The sequence below is a fragment of the Miniopterus schreibersii genome (assembly GCF_964146895.1).
Source record: "Miniopterus schreibersii genome assembly, chromosome: 10".
In the NCBI taxonomy this organism is placed as follows: domain Eukaryota; kingdom Metazoa; phylum Chordata; class Mammalia; order Chiroptera; family Miniopteridae; genus Miniopterus; species Miniopterus schreibersii.
In genome coordinates this window covers 9,376,478-9,394,209 of record NC_138110.1, presented here as the reverse complement: position 1 = coordinate 9,394,209, position 17,732 = coordinate 9,376,478, and the positions used below count along the sequence as shown (strand labels likewise).

The 17,732-nt window shown below is 48.2% G+C and overlaps 1 protein-coding gene across 2 annotated transcripts; it reads right to left on the bottom strand.

Moving 5' to 3' along the window:
• Positions 1-6,864: 6,864 nt before the first annotated feature.
• Positions 6,865-15,669, bottom strand: SPATA2 (spermatogenesis associated 2). Of its 2 annotated transcripts, none has more exons than XM_081150186.1 (3): positions 15,501-15,669; positions 9,912-10,354; positions 6,865-8,852 (listed from the first exon to the last, which is right to left on the bottom strand). In XM_081150186.1, the coding sequence occupies exons 2-3, from the start codon at positions 10,245-10,247 to the stop codon at positions 7,632-7,634; spliced, it is 1,557 nt and encodes a 518-aa protein (XP_081006312.1). In that variant the 5' UTR covers positions 10,248-10,354; positions 15,501-15,669; the 3' UTR covers positions 6,865-7,631. The 2 variants fall into 2 exon arrangements, with proteins under 2 accessions (XP_081006312.1, XP_081006311.1); XM_081150185.1 differs by having other exon boundaries at positions 9,912-10,414; positions 15,501-15,622.
• Positions 15,670-17,732: the final 2,063 nt, after the last annotated feature.

The following is a 17,732-nucleotide window of genomic DNA, read 5'->3' as shown; positions in this document are numbered from 1 at the left end:
TTGGAGAACATCTATTACTGGTTGGTAACCAGGGCGTAGGAAAAAAGAAGATTGTTGACAGATTCCTTCACCTGCTCAATAAACCCCGAGAATATATCCAGCTGCACAGGGACACCACAGTACAAACCCTTACTCTTCAGCCTTCTGTTAAAGACGGACTTACTGTGAATGAAGACTCACCTTTGGTTAAAGCAATAAAGTTGGGTCATGTTCTGGTAGTAGATGAGGCAGACAAGGCCCCAACAAATGTCACCTGTATTTTTTATTTATTTTAATCCTCACCTCAGGATATTTTTTCCATTGCTTTTCAAAGTGGAAGGGGGACAGAGAGAGAAAGAAACATCGATATGAGAGAGACACATCAATTGGTTGCCTCCTGCACTTGTCCCAACAGGCCAGGGATCAAGCCTGCAACCGAGGTACATGCCCTTGACTAGAATCGAACCCGGGACCCTTCAGTTCATGCGGCAACGCTGTATCCACTGAGCCAAACCGGCTAGGGCTGTCACCTGTATTTTATTTATTTTTATTTATTTATTTTTTAAAATATATCTTTATTGATTTCAGAGAGAGGAAGGGAGAGGGAGAGAGAGAGATAGAAACATCAATGATGAGAGAGTCATTGATCAACTGCAGCCCGCAACCGGGCATGTGCCTTGACCGGGAATCAAACCCTGATCGCCTGGATCCTAGGTGGATGCTCAACCGCTGAGCCACGCCTGGCCGGGCTGTCACCTGTATTTTAAAAACTCTAGTAGAAAATGGAGAAGTGATTCTAGCAGATGGAAGACACATCATTGTAAATTCTGCTAATGTCAACGGGAAGAGAAAATGTTACAGTGATTCATCCTGATTTTAGGATGATTGTTCTGGCCAACGGACCTGATTTCCTTTCCTAGGCAATGATTTCTTTGGTACTTTAGGTGATATTTTTAGCTGCCATGCAGTTGATAATCCCAAGCCCCACTCATAGCTCAAGATGCTTAGGCAATATGGACCAAATGTGCTGAGCCCACCCTTCAGAAGCTCCTGGCTGCCTTTGGAGAGCTGAGGAGTTTAGCTGACCAGGGGGTTATTAACTACCCTTATTCTACCAGAGAAGTTGTCAACACAGTCACGAACTTAAAGAAGCTTCCCACTGAAGGTCTCTTCAGTGTGGCTAGGAATGTGTTTGACTTTGATTCCTACAACAACTACATGAGGGAGATTTTGATTAACACTTTGCACAAGTATGGGATACCTACTGGAGCAAAACCTACCAGTGTGCAGCTGGCGAAGGCATAAGGCAAACTCACTGTTGATAAAACGCTCTTGAGTGTTACTGTTCTGATTCTCAAATGCTGACAATTCTGAATCTACTTTATGCTCAACTAAACTGAGTTGGTGTGGAAATTACTTTCCACAAGTAAACTTTTAGAATAAAAAATAGATGGTAGGTAGGTAGGTAGGTAGGTAGGTAGGTAGATGATTGATAGATGATGATAGATAGATGATTGATAGATAGATAGATGATAGATAGATAGATAGATAGATGATAGATAGATAGATAGATAGATAGATAGATAGATAGATAGATGATAGATAGATCAGGAACAAGGTGAGGATGCCCACTCTAGCCACTTCTATTCAACATAGTACTGGAAGTCCTAGCCAGAGCAATTAAGCAAGAGAAAAAAATAAAAGGCATCCAAGTTGGAAAGAAGTAAAATTACATCTATCAGATGACGTGATTTTATATGTAGAAAACCTGAAAGATTCTACAAAAAAAAACAACAAAAACAACCTGTTAGAATAAATTAATTCAGCCAAGTTGCAGGATTCAAAATCAACACACAAATATCAGTTGCTTTCTAAACACGAACAATGAACAATCTGAAAATTACAAAGACAATTCTATGCCTCAAAGGGATACCCCCCCTCTGCTGCTCAGGCAGCCTCACCCGGACCTCCCAGTCCCTGCCCCACAATGAGAGTCCTCCAGCCAGTTTCCTATCCCTCCACTTGCCTCAGCCTCAGTCAGGGGCTTCCCAAAGTCAGCTAGCTAAAGGCCCCATAGAGTTCTAAACGAGATTTTCCAGGAACAGGGACTTCTCAGAAACCAGTCACTCCCCTGTGACTGAATTCTAGTTTCTCTTACATTCTTGGCACAGGTCCAGGCTCACCTGGCCCCACCCACTCATGACTTCTCAGTTAAACTAGAGATGCCAGTTTCCACTTGCTTTTTCACTTACATCAGTTGGGACTGCCCAGTGAGCCTGGCTAAAAGCAAAGCCATGTGGCCAGGGAAGCACTTAAGATTTGGCCATGGCTACAGCATAGGTCCTGATGCTGGTGACTGGTGCTGGGTAGACCAGAGCAGGCCCTGTCCCCACTTCTCAGTTCACCATAACTAGGAGGGGTTCCAATCTCTGTTACTATGAGAGCTGGAAGTCTTCAAGAAGGCCAAGGACACCTTGGCAGAGTCACTCTAGCTGAGTAACCAGAGCTATAGCTTTTGCCTCTTACCCAGAAGCAGGGACCTGAGGCAGCTGCAGGTGTGGCAGTGCCCCTGTGGCCTTGGGGCTGGGCTAGGCTTGATGTGGAAGGCCCTGTGAACTCTGGCTGACTTGTCACTGGACCAGCCCCTTTGCAGGCTATGCCACAGCTACTCCAAGCTCCAGGTTTGTATCTTGGCTCAGTCTACAGTAAGCCCCAGCCCCTGGGGCCACCTCTGCCACTGGCTTCAGTATCTCCAGAAGGGCCCAAACGAGTCCCAAGGCTGCGTTGAGGCTTCTGTCACTTTCACCCTTTTCTGTCTCCTCACATGGGATCTGAAATGTGTTGCCAGTGAAGATCTGCCCGTCTGAGAACCTGGACCCACCCCCAGCCCATCAGGGGCCCAGATCTTATTTATGCACTAAGCCCCACCTGGGCCTTAAGTTATTTTCTCTCACCCTTTATTTATGAAGCTACAGCCCTGACTCATAAGAAATGTTTATTTTTCTATTTTTGTAAACAGTAAGGGATTGGAAAAGAGGAAGAGCCAACTACCCATTTTCAGGAGATTGAGAGAACATAGAAACAGCAGGGGCTGCAATAAGCAAAATGCAGACTCTGGCAAACTCTAAAGGACATTCTGGTTTCTTCAACAAATACATTTCAAGGAAAAGAGAAACATGGGGCCCCTATACTCTACAGGGGCATTTTATAAAGTAACTGTGATTTAAACAACTATCCACCAATTGCAATGAAGAAAACCTTATTTGGGCCCTGATACAAACTGTTTTTAAAGTATGGATTTATAAGACAACTGGACATGGGGACATTGACTGGATATTCGTCACTATAAAGGAATTGTTATAAAAATTTAGATATAATGGTACTGCATTTCAAAAGTCCTTGTTTTGCCCTAGCTGGTTTGGCTCAGTGGTTACAGCGTCGGCCCTCAGACTGAAGGGTCCTGGGTTTGGTTCTGGCCAAGGGCATGTACCTTGGTTGCAGGCTCCATCCTGGGCCCCGGTCAGGGCTCATGCAGGAAGCAACCAATCGATGTCTCTCACATTGATGTTTCTGTCTCCCTCTCTCTCTCTGTCTCTCTCTCCCTCTTCCACTCTCTCTGAAAAGCAATAGAAAAAATATCCCTCAGGTAATGATTAAAAAATTTAATTAAAAGTCCTTGTCTTTTATTTTTAACTTTTTTTTGTCTGTTCTTGTTTCTTTCTCTTCAAAAATCTTTTTTTTTAAATCCTCACTCAAGGATATTTTTTCCATTGCTTTTTTCAGAAAGTGGAAGGGAGAGAAAGAAACATCGATGTGAGAGAGACACATCAACTGGCTGCCTCCCACACATGCCCTCACCGGGGCTGGGGATAGAGCCTGCAACAGAGGTACACACCCTTGGCCGGAATCAAACTCAAGACCCTTTTGTTCACGGGCTGACACTCTAACTGCTGAGCCACACTGGCCAGGGCAAATGTTCATGTCTTTTAGATACATATACCGAAACAGTCACAAATGAAATAGACATCTGGAATTTGCTTCAAAGGAATTCAGGAATGAGGAAGTGGATGGACAGGTAGAGAGGAAACCAGGTTGGCCACCAGTTGGAAGCTGCTGAACCACTGAAGCTGAGCTCAATGCACATGAAGGTTAATTATACTTCTATGGTAAATGAAAAGGTTTTTTAAATGAGCAAGTGGGACAAATATGGTTTAAGAAAGATAATAGCATCAGGGCCACTCCTTCCAGCTACTGCCCACCCTCTCCTTCACTTGGCTTCCACCCGAGTCTCATGTGGCTGCTCCATTCCAACCAGCACAGCCTCTCCAGCTAGCAAGGAGCATTAGGGTAGGAAGGACATTTTAGAAGCCACACAAAGCACTTTTCCATCCCAGAGACCAGATAGTTATATGACCATGCCTAGCTGCAGGAGAGGCTGGGAAAGGCAGTTTTTATTCTGGATGGCCATGTCTGAAAATCAGGGTTCCCATTACCAAGGGAAAAGGGGTGAGGGTTCGATTTGCAGTGTCTGCCGCAGCTCTCATCCCTCTGACACTGGTACAGGCATGTGGGGCGCCACAGATCGGTGCTCAGAGCTGGCAGCAAAGCTAATGTTGTACAGCTGGTGGGCCTGATAATGTTTAAATATGCTTGTCATTTACATATACAAATTAAGCAATCTGCTCGAAATCTCTGCTCCATTTTGGATGCAGAAGCGAGTGTCTGGCTTCCTTTGCTCTCCCAGGCTGGGTGTTCACCTCTAGGAAGCGGCTGTTCCTGGCAGCCAGCATGGCGGGCGCCATTTCCTATGCTGTAGCTAAAACCAAACCTAGCACCTGAGCCTTGATCTGGCCCAGGGCCTGGATATTTGTTCAGCCAGTGCATGAAATGGAGAAACCTGTTCAGTCTCTACCCCAGCAGCTGAGCCACCTCATGGGGGCCAACCCAGCAGAGTCAGCATAGTGGGCACATAAAGCCAGGACATCCCAAACAACCGCTCCTCTTATACAACCCTTAAGATCTTTGCCATATATTTTGCTTTTGAGTCAATAGTCATTTTTTTAAAAACACCTTAAACTGATTTTTAAAGGAATCTCCTATCATTGCTGTAAATAGAAAACCAGTATGACCTACACTAAAAAGGTAACTGGAGACCTAGCTAAGATTCTGCCAAAGGCTCAGAGCCTGACACCTGCTTTCTCATTGTTAAAGACAAGCTAGCATTACAGTGACTTCCTTCTTGAGGCATTTAAATGGATCGAAAAAACTAAAAATGGAATTTTTTTCATAGCATCCTCCAATGTCATTTAATGCCTCTCAGTTACCACCAACAGTCATTTCTCCTGCGCAACATGGCTGAACTCTATATACCTGTTTCCCCATCTGTAACCTTATAGGAGTGTTGAGAATGCCATATAAGATCATGCATGTAAAGTCTTAGCATATAAAGTGCCTGGCTCAAAGTATAAGCACTCGAATGCTGACTCTTATTATTTGTCAGTTTCATGGAGAAGAAAATGTCATTAAAGAACGAAATATGACTTGAGGAAAAAAACCTCTGAGCAACTCAAACTTCAAAGCAGCAGGGAAGGGGGACATAAAACCCCAAACACTTTAATAATGGAAGACACTTTATTATTATTTTTAATCATCTCTCAACATTTCGACTCTTGGTAGAAATCAAATGCAAAACATCTGCATTTTTAAATTAGCATATATTTAACTTTCTCGCTCACAGCAACCTCATACAGTAAGACACACCAAGGAAGAGCATGGTCAGAGCATTTCCTGTTCCAGTCCATGAACAAAGTAATTCCGTGATGACACAAACACTGGACTTTCTCTCTGAGAATGAGTTAGCCATTCCTGCTTTAGTCCACTGCGTAAGCTATGTGGCGTCACGGCTGGTTAAGAGTTACTGTAGTGCTGGAGTGATCTGGAAATGAAAACTAGAAAACTAGAGCTCTCAGTAGTGGGACAGGCATTGACACTTCTGAAACGTGGAAAGAACATCAAAGATGAATGCCCCAGAATGGCGTAGTATTAGTAATAAAGTTGGTTGAAATTCAGCTTTATATACACATGGAATATCTACAGGTGATCTACTAGATATATAAAAAAGCCATAGAAGATTTGAAAAACCTTAAAATCACTCAACTGAGTTGGAAGAACACCAACAAATTCACAGTGGCCTCAGGATTCAGCCAGATTTAAATTTGTTCAAGAGCTGAATACCTCCTTCCACGAGAAAACCCACTGCATGTAAATTCCTATAACATTCTGTACATCACAAACATTTATGGCTAGGATATATTATTATTTCACAAGGAACCAGTTTTATTTTCAAACTCTTGCCCCACTCCTGCTCTGCACCCCAAAAGGAAAGTCTAGGGGTCAGTCATTCACATGAGGAGTTTAAGGGGCCTTCAGGTTTGGAAGTGCTTAGGCTCAGCTGAGAATCTCAGGAGACACCTGTCTGATGGGCGCATGCCAACCCCTGCCCACTTTTAGTGCAAAAAGATCGCAAATGTTGCAGAGTCCTGGGAACAGGTGAAGAGGACTGGGATGGAAGGGTGATAGGAATTCCAAATGAGTTTCCTTCTGAAGCGAGACTGAAGAAGTTTGGAGTGCAAGGTTCACACTCGGCAAGTGGCAAAGACCAGGCTGCAGATCCGCAGGTGAGGTTCCTGTCTCTGGGTTATCAGTCTGCAGGTGCACAGACCTCCCGGCCCGCACTAACCCCCGAAGTGCACACTGGAGGTAGGTGTATAGAGACTTATTGTAGGGAAGACAGTGGCTCTCCACCAGCTCAGGGACACTGTCCTCGTTCCTCCTCTGCCCCACACTCTCCGCTCTACCTTTAGGCTGGAGCGAGTGGAGGACACAACACGAAAGGGCATGAGACCCTCCCTTGGAAGACTAAAGAACCCGGGTATTTTTATAAATAGCTACATGTTTTCACCACTTTGAAACACACAGCAAGTTGAATATTTATTTAAAAATAAACTTCAAAAATTACCTATTTACAGTATAGTAAGAGGGGCATGTGCAAACAACAGAACGGGAGAAAGTCAGTCCTGCTGTGGAAGATCCACGCTTCAATGCGTTGGAGCAAAGTTCACAAACGCCACAGGCTGAACTGAGCTGCAGTGGCAACAGGATGACATTCAGCTAATACTGTATTTGGGGAGGGGGTGGCAAAGGGATGAGCCATTGGAAGAGGCCCAGTGTGGCAGGAGGGCTCATTTCACAAGCCAACAGGCCTCTAGCTCGCCATTCCAGGTGGGCATTTGGAGGTGACCTGGAAGGCCCTTCCCAGTCCAAGTTGGCTTTGTGGTGGGGAGGGTAGATGTGGCAAGAGTCCCAGAGATAGAAATCCTCTTTTAAAAAAAAAAAAAGGGAGTGGAGAGATTAGCAAAAATGAATCTGAACGGAAGTGCCACCCTCTCCCTTATCAGGCGACAAAGCAGCCATCAGTTGAAATATGTTAGTCACTACAGGAACTCCCACATGGTGCAGCCAACCCACATTCCCGGCACCTGCATGGTTAAGTGCAGGTCTCTGCTTCCTAGATCAATGCATTGACGCTTCTTCCCCATGAAGCCAGGAAGGTCAGTGGTGTAGCCCTTGAGCAGGGAGGTGCAAAGTCCAGTTTATCTATACACGAGATGGGAGAACTGGGTTGACTTGTAGTTCAGCTGGTTGTTGGGCATGAACTTGTGCAGCTCACTCTTTTTGCAGCAGGGGTCGTAATGGTAGGCGTTGAGGCAGGCATCGCAGGAAACTTTTGAACACTGGGTGCAGGTGTTGGTGGCACCTGGGCGATTACAGAAGCCACAGCGGGAGGTGGTTGTGGTGGAGGGCTTGGATTTTGAGTGGAGGTGCGCCAGCTGAGTCTGGCCTGCATACTTCTCCCTCAGAGATGACCCATGAGCCAGGCTGTCATGGGCAGAGGACTTGCTGGGGAAAGCACTGGGCTTAGAGGCTGGGGGACAGGGGAGCAGGCTGTCACAGCGCTGGCAGAGGGAGGAGCTGCAGGACAGGCCGCAGTTTTGGCACTTGGATAGGGCGGACTCTTTGGCGGGGGGCGAGCGCTTGTGGTAAAGGGAGTGGGCATCATTTCTGACCAGCCACACATCCGGTCGCAGGGCGTCCTGCCTCCGGTATGTGGCCCTAGGTTCTGAGTCCGTGTACAGATCCACGTCATCCTGAGCAGAGAAGTATGTGCCACGCAGCAGGCCAAGGCCATTGCTGGGGGAGGAGCATGGAAGGTCATCAGGGCTGCCATGGGGAGAGCTGGACATGGTCAGGAGCGAGGGGGATGGGCGGATGATCTCGTCCTTGAGGTCATCCCCCACATCTACTGCCACCGGCTCCTTGCGCAGGCTAAACGAGGTCTTCAGGGGCGGCTTCCTGCTCTGGCTCTCCCAGTAGCTGTCATAGGCATCCACCGACCTTGAGAGTTTGGTCATGCGGGGCTTGTAGTAGTCCTTGGCTCCCCGCTCACTAGCCGACTTCTGGAGTGCCACTCGGGCCATTGAGGCTGGTAGGTGCTCCCGGACCTCAGCCCGTCGCCGCAGGGCATCCGAGCAGCCCCGCACATCCTCTGCACTGCTCTTGCGCTCGCTTACCACGTCCAGCTCAGAGTAGCCCTTGTCTTTGACTTGTGAATGGATTTCCAGCATCTGCTCACACTCCACCTTGGCCAGAAAGAGTTCAAAAGAGACCATCTTCACCTGGAGGGTCTCCACCAACTCTGTGAGCCTGTACGCAGTCCCCAACTCGGGCACGTAGCCCATGTAGTTCAGGATGGTTCGGATGTCCTCTTCCAGTAATGTGGACTTGACGTAATAAACGAAGGGGCCCGTGTAGGTCTAGAGAAAGAAAGGGGACAAGGAGGCGGACTTTCTCTGAGCCACACAAGGGAGACTGCCTCAAAGCACAGCACATCCAGGGCGGAACTGGAGTGTGGGGAACCGCAGAAAGGGAAGGGAGTGATCCCAATACTTTCTCACTACAGAAGGCAGAGGCTAATGCTTACCAACAACTCAGCGCACTGGTGGGAAGGGAATGACACGCTCCTCGCCTCTCAAGCATAGGGGACAAAGGCATGAATTAGCTTTCTACATGGGGCACAACAGCGCTGCTCCATGAGGAGCAGGGCAAACTTGGTGAAGAAAGAGGATTGGCTCAGGGGCAGGTGCCCAATGAGCAGTGAGAATGTTCCTTTCTGGAATTTCTACATAGGTCAGAAGAATACAGGTGTACAGGTGGGACAAAAGATTCACAGTTGTTCATGTGGAAAAAAATCATTAATAAATAATAATACAAGAATAAACTTTCACATATTCACACCTGTAATCCTACTTTTGCCTCACCTTATATGTCAGACTTTAGACCCTGACTTGGTGGAAACCCTCCTGAGCCATCACTGCCTTCAGAGTGACTCAGAATTCTCTAGATTCATCCTCCCCACCCTCTGCTACTCCTCAACCTCTGTAGCAGCCTAACTGGTCTCCCCATCCTATTCCTGCTCCTCTAGTCTACTGCCCATATACCACCCAGAAGGATTCTCTTCAAATGCAGACTGATCCCAGCACTGCCTTGCTTCCCAGCCCACTTAAGATAAATCCAGGCCCTCTGCCCTGGGCCTCAAGGCCCTACAAACCCGGGTGCTGCCTGCCTTTCCAACCTCCAGCTGCAGATGTGAGCTGCCAGGGACAGGGACCCTGTTAAGAGATGACACTAGACAGACAGGCAAGGTGGGGAGCCATGGGGGCAATTCTGGTTGTTATTTCAAAGGCAGTGGGGAACATAGGAGGGTCTGCAGAGGAGGGATGTGATCAAAGTGGCACAAGCTCTCTCAAGACGGACTGGAAGGGGCGAGAAAGCAGAAGGGAGACCAGTGAGGAGGGCCCTTCCCTAGACCTTACCTTGATGCTTCTGAATTCCTTCTTCCATGGGTAGAGAAAGAGGTTGACACCCACCGTTTCCAGCACACTGAAGGCGCAATGCAAAGCCCGAAGGCTGGAGGAGCTCAGTGCGCGCAAGGAGCTCTCCACCACCTCATAGAACTGGATCAGCCGGAATCGATAGAAGGGATCCACCTTGTGCAGGCTGAGCAAGGTCGAGGCTGCCACCCGTAGATACTCATCACTGCCAGGTCGCTGCTTGCTGGGGGTGGTGTCCACTTTGCCCTCATGGAACTGCACATACTTCCGAAATAAGTCATCCTTATATTTTGTATCCATTGAACTGGGCTTCCCCATCCAATCCAGGGACGAGAGGCTACCTTATCTCCGCCATGGCCTCTGAGTGAGAGGCAGGGGCCCGGCTGGAAGCACTAACATGTTGCCCGCCTGGACCGCGGAGTGCTCTGGAAGGGGAAGAACGAGAAGCACGTCATTCTTCACAGCGGCCCACCAAGTAGCTGTGGCTGGAGCAAAGCAAAGCACAGAACTGGCCTGAGGAACAGCAGGCACCACCAGCCCTGGGCCCATTCTGCTCACTGAGCACATTTACTGAAAATGTACTACATGCTCACAAGTGAGCTCACAGATAAAAAATATGATTAGGGCACCTAACCTGGTTTTGCAGGGAGAAGGAGGAGTGTTAAAAAGTCCTCCTTAGACAGTGACAGTTAGACCTGAAGGATGAGGAGTGTGCCAGGCAAAGAGGTGGGTGACGGATGTAAGAGCAGAGGTGTCAACAGGGAGAAAGGCCCTGGGTTAACACTATCAGTGCTTACTACGTGCCAGGGACCTACCCAGACTAACACATTCCGTCTTCTCAAACAACCCTAGGAGATAGGTACTACTGTTATCCTCATCTTACAGGTGTAAAAACCGAGACATAGACACATTAAGAAACTTGCTGAAGGTTACGAAACTATTCAGAAACAGAGCTGAGATCAGAGCCCTGGCAGTCTGGCTCCAAAGTCCATGCCTTTAACCACCACACCCTGCTTTCCTGAGGCAGGAAGGAAGGAGTTTGACTATGAACAGAAAGCAGCTTACAGTGCGGCTGAAGCAGTGGGAGGAGGAGAGATGAAGCTACAGGCATATGCAGCATCCCATTTCCCAAGTCCTCGAAGAGCACGTTAAGAATTTTACATTTATTCCAAGAGCCATGTAAAGCACCTGCATGAAGAGTCAAAGCAAGGAGAAGAGAGGCATGATCCTATTTGCAATTTTAAAAAGAGACCACGCTGGCAGCTGGCTGCTGACGAGTGCTTATATCTGCCTCTGACAGCCTGCATTCCCCTTTACCTTAAGAGCAGTTTACCATTCTGTTGGGAGAGGGTACAACAGTCTGAGCTGGAACACACCCAATTTATACTCTTGCTGTCTGCTTGGCCACCCGTTAGCAGAACATTTACAGACCCAGAAATACTGATGCCACAATGTTGGGAGCAAATCGGATTTATTGAGGGATATTGCCAGGGCCAGGCAACACAGCATAGGGGTGACAGATTCCAAAGCCAGGATTCCTGGGTGTAAATCCTGGGTCTGCTTCTCTAGGTTACTTCAGCAAATTACTCGACCTCTCTGGGCTTCAGTTTTCTCATCTGAAAAAGGGGGTTGATAATAGTGCCTATAGTCCAGTGTTGGTGGGAGGATTGTATGCAATCAGTATGCCAGCTTAAAAGAAGTCCTGGGTAGACAAGCAGCGATTCCTGGTGTCTGAAGATGCTATACCCCCAAGATGGCATGCTTTCTCAAGAAGGTAAGATCAGAGTGGGACACATTTGACAGGATGATAGATGTGCATTTTCACACTCACCTGTCCCGCTTTCCTGACCACAGCTCCATGGGTGCGGGGATCATGACCCAATTACTCAAGCATGGGGCTGGGAGCAGGGTATGTGCTTTAGAAATACCTGCTGAGTGAAGGAGGCTCCTGCTGGCAGTGGGAAATGGCAAACATAAATCCACTTAAGATAAATTCTACCTCCTGACCAAGGTCAAAGACTCTACGCAGTCAGACCCCTGCTCACTTCTCACAGCAGGGGTCTTCCCTTCCCTCTAAGTTCCTCCCACACAACCTGCCTGTCTATTCCTCAAACGCACATGCTCCTTTCTATCCCAAGACTTTTGCATATGTTCCTTTTACATCTTCTTCCTTGGATGCTTTCCATGGCTGGCTCACTCTCATTCAGGCCTCAGCTCAAGTATCATCCCTCAGCAGCCCTCTCTGACAACCCCAGCTCAGTAACTCCCACCTTCCCAGTCCCTCCTCACCCAGTTATCCTGGGATAATAACCATCTGAAATTATCAACATTATTTATTCATTCACAGCTTCCTCTCTGTCTCCCCACATTACCCAGGAAACTCCACAAAGGCAAGGACCACATCTGTTTTGTTCACCATGATGTCTAACACAGAGCCTGGCACTTAGCAGGTGTTTGATAAAACAGGTGATATGAATGGTGCAAAGGATGTAAGCAATCATGATGCCACCCCTTTAGTTTCTTTAGCTCTCCCAAGAATCTTGGGAGATCCATCTGGAGAGAGAAGGAACAGAAGCTCTGTGACATGACATACTCTAAGTAGCACAGGGTTAGTAAAAGGTGGACCCAAGATTCCGAGCCTGGCCTTCTAACTTGGAACCTGTGTTGCTCCCACCACCCCATGACTCCTGAGTTCAACAAGTATTTACAAAGCATCTACCTCGTGCAAGGCCCTGGGCTGGATGCAGTGGGAGTGGATACAGGGTGATAGGAGCAGTAGGGGACAGCAGTTGAGAAGACATAGCCCTGCTGTCAATTCTACTTGAAAGAATTTACTGTCTAGTATCAAACTATGTATGTCTTCTTGAAAAATAAAACTGTATTGCAACCTGAGAGAAGGCATCACTGTCCTTGCTAATAAAAACTCATATGCATTTACCACTCTATCTAAGAGAAGCTTCCCTACTGCCTCTGGCCCCAAGGACTGTTTGTTGGTATACCTGAGAACAATTTAAACAGAGGGACATGAAGCCTCCTAAACACTGCTGTGAGTTTTCTCCAACAAAGTCAGCCTTGAGCCCTTAAAGGCTGATTTTTCTTTTTTTTTTTTTTACAAAGTCAGCCACTCTCAAGCTCGATGTCTGCTGCTCTGTAATTACACCACAGTCCCCTTGTTTGTTGCTGGCAAAAAATAAATAGCCCAGTTGGTGTTCAAAATCCTCAACTTAAGGATGGGAAAGCCATCTAAGAAGAATCTTGAACCAACTTAGGGAGGTGAGAAAAAAGATGAAGGGAAATAAATGCTAAAAGATAATTAAGGAAAGGAGAAAAGGAAACAATTAGTGAGGTCCTATGTGCTAAGCATTGGGCTTTCCGCTTCAACTACGTCATCCCGTTTAATCCACGTAATAATGCTATAAGGAAACCAAGGCTCAGTCGTTAGACAATCTACCCAACAGAACTTCAAAGGGTCAAAGCTGCAATTTAAACTTGAGTTGGCTGATCCTGAGGCCTGTTTTTCCCCATTTATCTCATTTATTGTTAAAATTAGTACCACTCACCAAGGGATTAGTCCATAAGGGCCCTCTGCTAAAGCACAATGACATTCAATGAAATCCACAGGATAGTTCCAAGGTTAAAGAGGAAACTAAGGCTCAGAGAGGCCAAGTCACTTGTCCTAAGTCACAAGGCTAGAAGAAGTGGATCTGAGGTCTGAACCTTGGTCTGATGCCAAAACCTTGACTCAAGCTCTCTGCTTTTAAGCAAAGCTGTCCGCTACATCTGCTGGACAGCTCTACTTAAAAGGGCTCAGCTAAGCTAGAATGCCCTATGACAAGGAGAGCAGAGTTGAGTTCCAAAAATTCCTGTAGTAGCAAATTCACATCTTCCCACACAGAATGGGGCTGGAAGAGCCACAAAGCTGTATGATGTAAGCTCAAGGGCCAAGAGAAGCGGCTGGCCAGAGACCGGCCAGTGGTGAAGCAGCTGACATCATCTGTCCTGAATACATTTTCTGAGAATACGGGCTGCATTATAGCTGGTCATAGCTGGTGTCTTTTCTGAACATAGAACCAGCAATTTATTCCCTGTACTCTGCAAGAACCAAAAACACTCTCACTGCAAAAACAGTGTGGTTACAGGAGACCAGACAGCGCAGTGACAGAAGCTGTTAATTTCTCCAGGCAACCCAAGGATTGGAAAGCCAAGACGTGCCAGTCTGGCAGGGAAAAAAAATAGGCCCTGAACATCCCTAACAAAATCAGGCAGGTGCCCAGAGACAAAAGGCCTGGTCAGCACTTCCTGCACCCACAATCTGGGCCCCTTTTGAAAAGCAAATCAGTGAAGTGAGAGATATTGCAGTCAGGGAGGTAGTGGCTTTTTAGCTATTATTTTTTAAACATCTCAAAGGAAAACTTATCTGTTTAAAACCTCACTGAACGGAACTGAAATGATTCTGGGTAGCAAAGCATTAGCTGGGCTTTACCTCCGCTGGCCCATTCAAGCAGAAACATTCCCCAAGCTTCATATGAAGGCGCCCCCTCCCTGCACAGGCAGGAGCTATTTTGGTCCCAGCACTGTCCCAGTCCACAGGTTTACAGATCCCTGGTCTAGCTTCAGTGGACTCAGACTTCCCTCAACCTCCTGACAGCAGCAAGGGGAGAGCAGTTCAACCCCTTCCACCTCCGCACCCCACTCCTTTGCATTCATCTGCAAGCCAAGGCTCTGGAGACATATCCAAGACATCTTCCACTAGTTGCTAAACTCCAGAGGGTCCCCACACCCCAACCAGACTCCAGGGAAAAGCAGAAAGAGGCCTTCCAAACCTCTGAAAATAACCTCATTGATGCTGAAATGGGGCTTCCCTAGCGGCAGCTGCCTCTCCGAGGGGCTCTGAAGGAAGCAGTTCCCGTCCCTGCAGGGGACATAAACTGACGGCTGCTATTCCCAGCCGGGTAATTCCTACGGCCTTGGAAGGCCACGTCAGTTGTAAAAAAACACCCTAGACCCAAACTCGGGCCCTCTCCAGGGATCTGGGAATGAATTAACAGCAGCTATCATTTATTGGACACCTGCTGTATGCCAGAGATCGGGCTTCACACGCATTAGCTCATTTCATCCCCACTACGGTTCCATCAGGCAAGTTCACTCCTATTTAACCAATTAATTAGTTAACTGAGGCTCAGCAGATTAAGGGACTTGTCCAAGGTCACACAGTGACTACAAACCCAAGTCAGCCCCAAAAGTTGGGCTGAGGGCCACTGCGCCGTAACTGCCTAACGGTGGAATTGGGGTGTCCTCCTCCTTAGTCAGTCGCCAAAGAGGGGGTGTTCCGCCTGGGCTGCCCTGAGCCACCCATGGCCGGTCCTAGATGTCGACGAGGCAGCCCTTGTGGGAGGAGGTGTCCTGGAGGACAAGCTGGGCCCCCAGGGTGCCGAAAAGGCGAGCCCGCCGGTCGCTTCCGCCGTCCGCGAGGGGACCCCGCTCCCTGGCAGCCGAGCCCCGCCGAATCGGGCGCCCCCTCCGCCCGGGGAAGCCCCAGAGGCCGTTTCCGCCGCGGCCACTCGCACCTACCCCGCCACTGCCGCAGAAGATGCCCGGCCGAAGGAAGCGAAAAGGAGCCGCGGCCGCCGCCGGAGCCGCCCCGGGTGCGCTCTTGCCGCTCCGGCCGGCTGCAGGAGATCAAGACCAGTACCCCCGGGCCAGCGGCGACCCGGAAACAATCGGCCAGGAAGTGACGTCTATCGGAGGCGGGTCCAAAGGGAGGCCGGGCCGCGACTGCGCGCTGGCCGGGGGAAAGGCCGATGCCCACGGGCAGCGGAGGAAGGAGCCGGAGGCAGGGAAGAGAGCACAGAAGCCGCGGCGTTTCACTTTGGAGACTGAAAGGCCACTGCCCAGGCCGGCGTTAGGACCCGGAAATAAACGGACCGGGAAGTGACGCATGCTGTCCGCCTCAGGATGGCAGCTAGCCGTGTTGTCATGGTAACCGGGTCGGAGCCAGGTGGCCGAGTCTCCGAGCTGCCAGCGCAGACTGAGCGACCCTCGGCCTCCGCCTCCCGGACTTGCCCACGATGGAGATGACCCCGGAGCTATGCTCCCGGCTGCGCCTGAGCTGGAGCTGACAGTTGGATCCCTGGCCGCTTCTTTACAGGCGGAGATGTCGAGAGCAAGAGAAGCCCAGGATCACGCGAGACTTAATCCAGCCTAGAGAGGACTGTTGATGTTACAGGCTGTCGTTAAGAATGGGGTTCCCAGCTTTGCCTTTGCAATTTACTAGCTGCCTGACCTTGGGCAAGTTACTTAACCTCTCAGAGCCTCAGTTTTTTCACCTGTAGAATAGAATAGTACCGTCTCCTGGGATTCATGCGGGAATTAAGTGGGTTCATATATGGAAACCGCTTATTGCAAAAGTTGGCATAAAGATCTAAATATATTTTGCTTTTTAAATCTGGTAAAGTTTGCCCCGCCGGGCGTGGCTCAGCGGTTGAGCATCGACCTAGGATCCAGGAGATGGGGTTTTGTTGGCATGCAGGAGGCAGCCGATCAATGACGACTCTCTCATCGTTGATGTTTCTCTTTACCTCTCTCTCTCTCTCTCTCTCTCTCTCTCTCTCTCTCTCTCTCTCTCTCTCTCCCTCCCTCCCTCTCTCTCTCTCTCTGAAATCAGCAAAGATATAAATATATATATATATATATTAATCTGGTAAAGTTAAAAGAAATGACCTTTGTCTGCCCTTGACTTCCTTAAATAGAAGCCAGTGTTGGGAAGACCGAGATACTGCCTCTTGCTTTGTGACTTTTCACACAGGCACCTGTGGTACCTGCGTGGCCTACATTGGCATCAATACTGGTGGCTGTTACTTCACTTCATGGGTTTGTCTTTACTCCCACCCACCACATATTTGTAACAACCATTCATTCTAACTTATCCCAGACATTTATTAAAGATTAGAGCCCACTCAGTGCCAAGTTCTCTTCCTAGAACATGCTCTTGGCTCCCTGCACTTATCATGCCCTTCTACCCTTCTGGCCTCTGTGCCTCTATATGCTGTTCCCTCCCTGTGAATGTCCTTCCCCTCACCTCATCCCTTCCTTGCTTTTTTGGCTTCCAGCCCCAGCTCAGTAGTCACATCCTTTCTGAAGCTGTCTCTGGTTTATCCAGGCAAAGACCAGCCTTCCTCTGGTTCCCCACAGCACTGTCTTTTATAGTTTTATCTCAGCTCTTAACCACAGTGTATTACATATATTTTAAACCCGACTACCTGACAAGACCTGGAGCTCCTTATACATCTGTGTTTTCCCTGAGCTCTGAACAAGTCTGATCATGAGGTGCCCAACAGATGTTCCTTAATTGCAGGATTCTCTCTCTCAGCCTTGGTGTCCCCAGCTAAAGCCGGTGGGTCTTGTCAGGAGTCAATGACATAATTCATGGGGAAGCATTTGGAAAACCAACAACCTGCTATTCAAACAGCAGCAATTACTATATTTATCTGTTACTGTCTGAGCACCACTCAAGGACTTTGTGTACTTCAGCATTTATCAGGTCATGTTTAAGCTTCTCTCTTAATCACCTGCAAGGTGATGGTGTTTACAGGAATTCCAGCCCCATCTAAATTCTCTGCCTTTGCAACAACTCAAAACTGTCCTTTGGAAACTGTTGCAAGACTGCCTGAACCTGCTAATAAGTCCCTGCCAGTACTATGGTTCTGTGACAGACAAAAGGGAAACAGATTTTTAAGAAGGCTTTACCAGTATAGGAAACCCTGGTCATTAAGACTTAGTGACATTTCATATCAGAAAAGACCC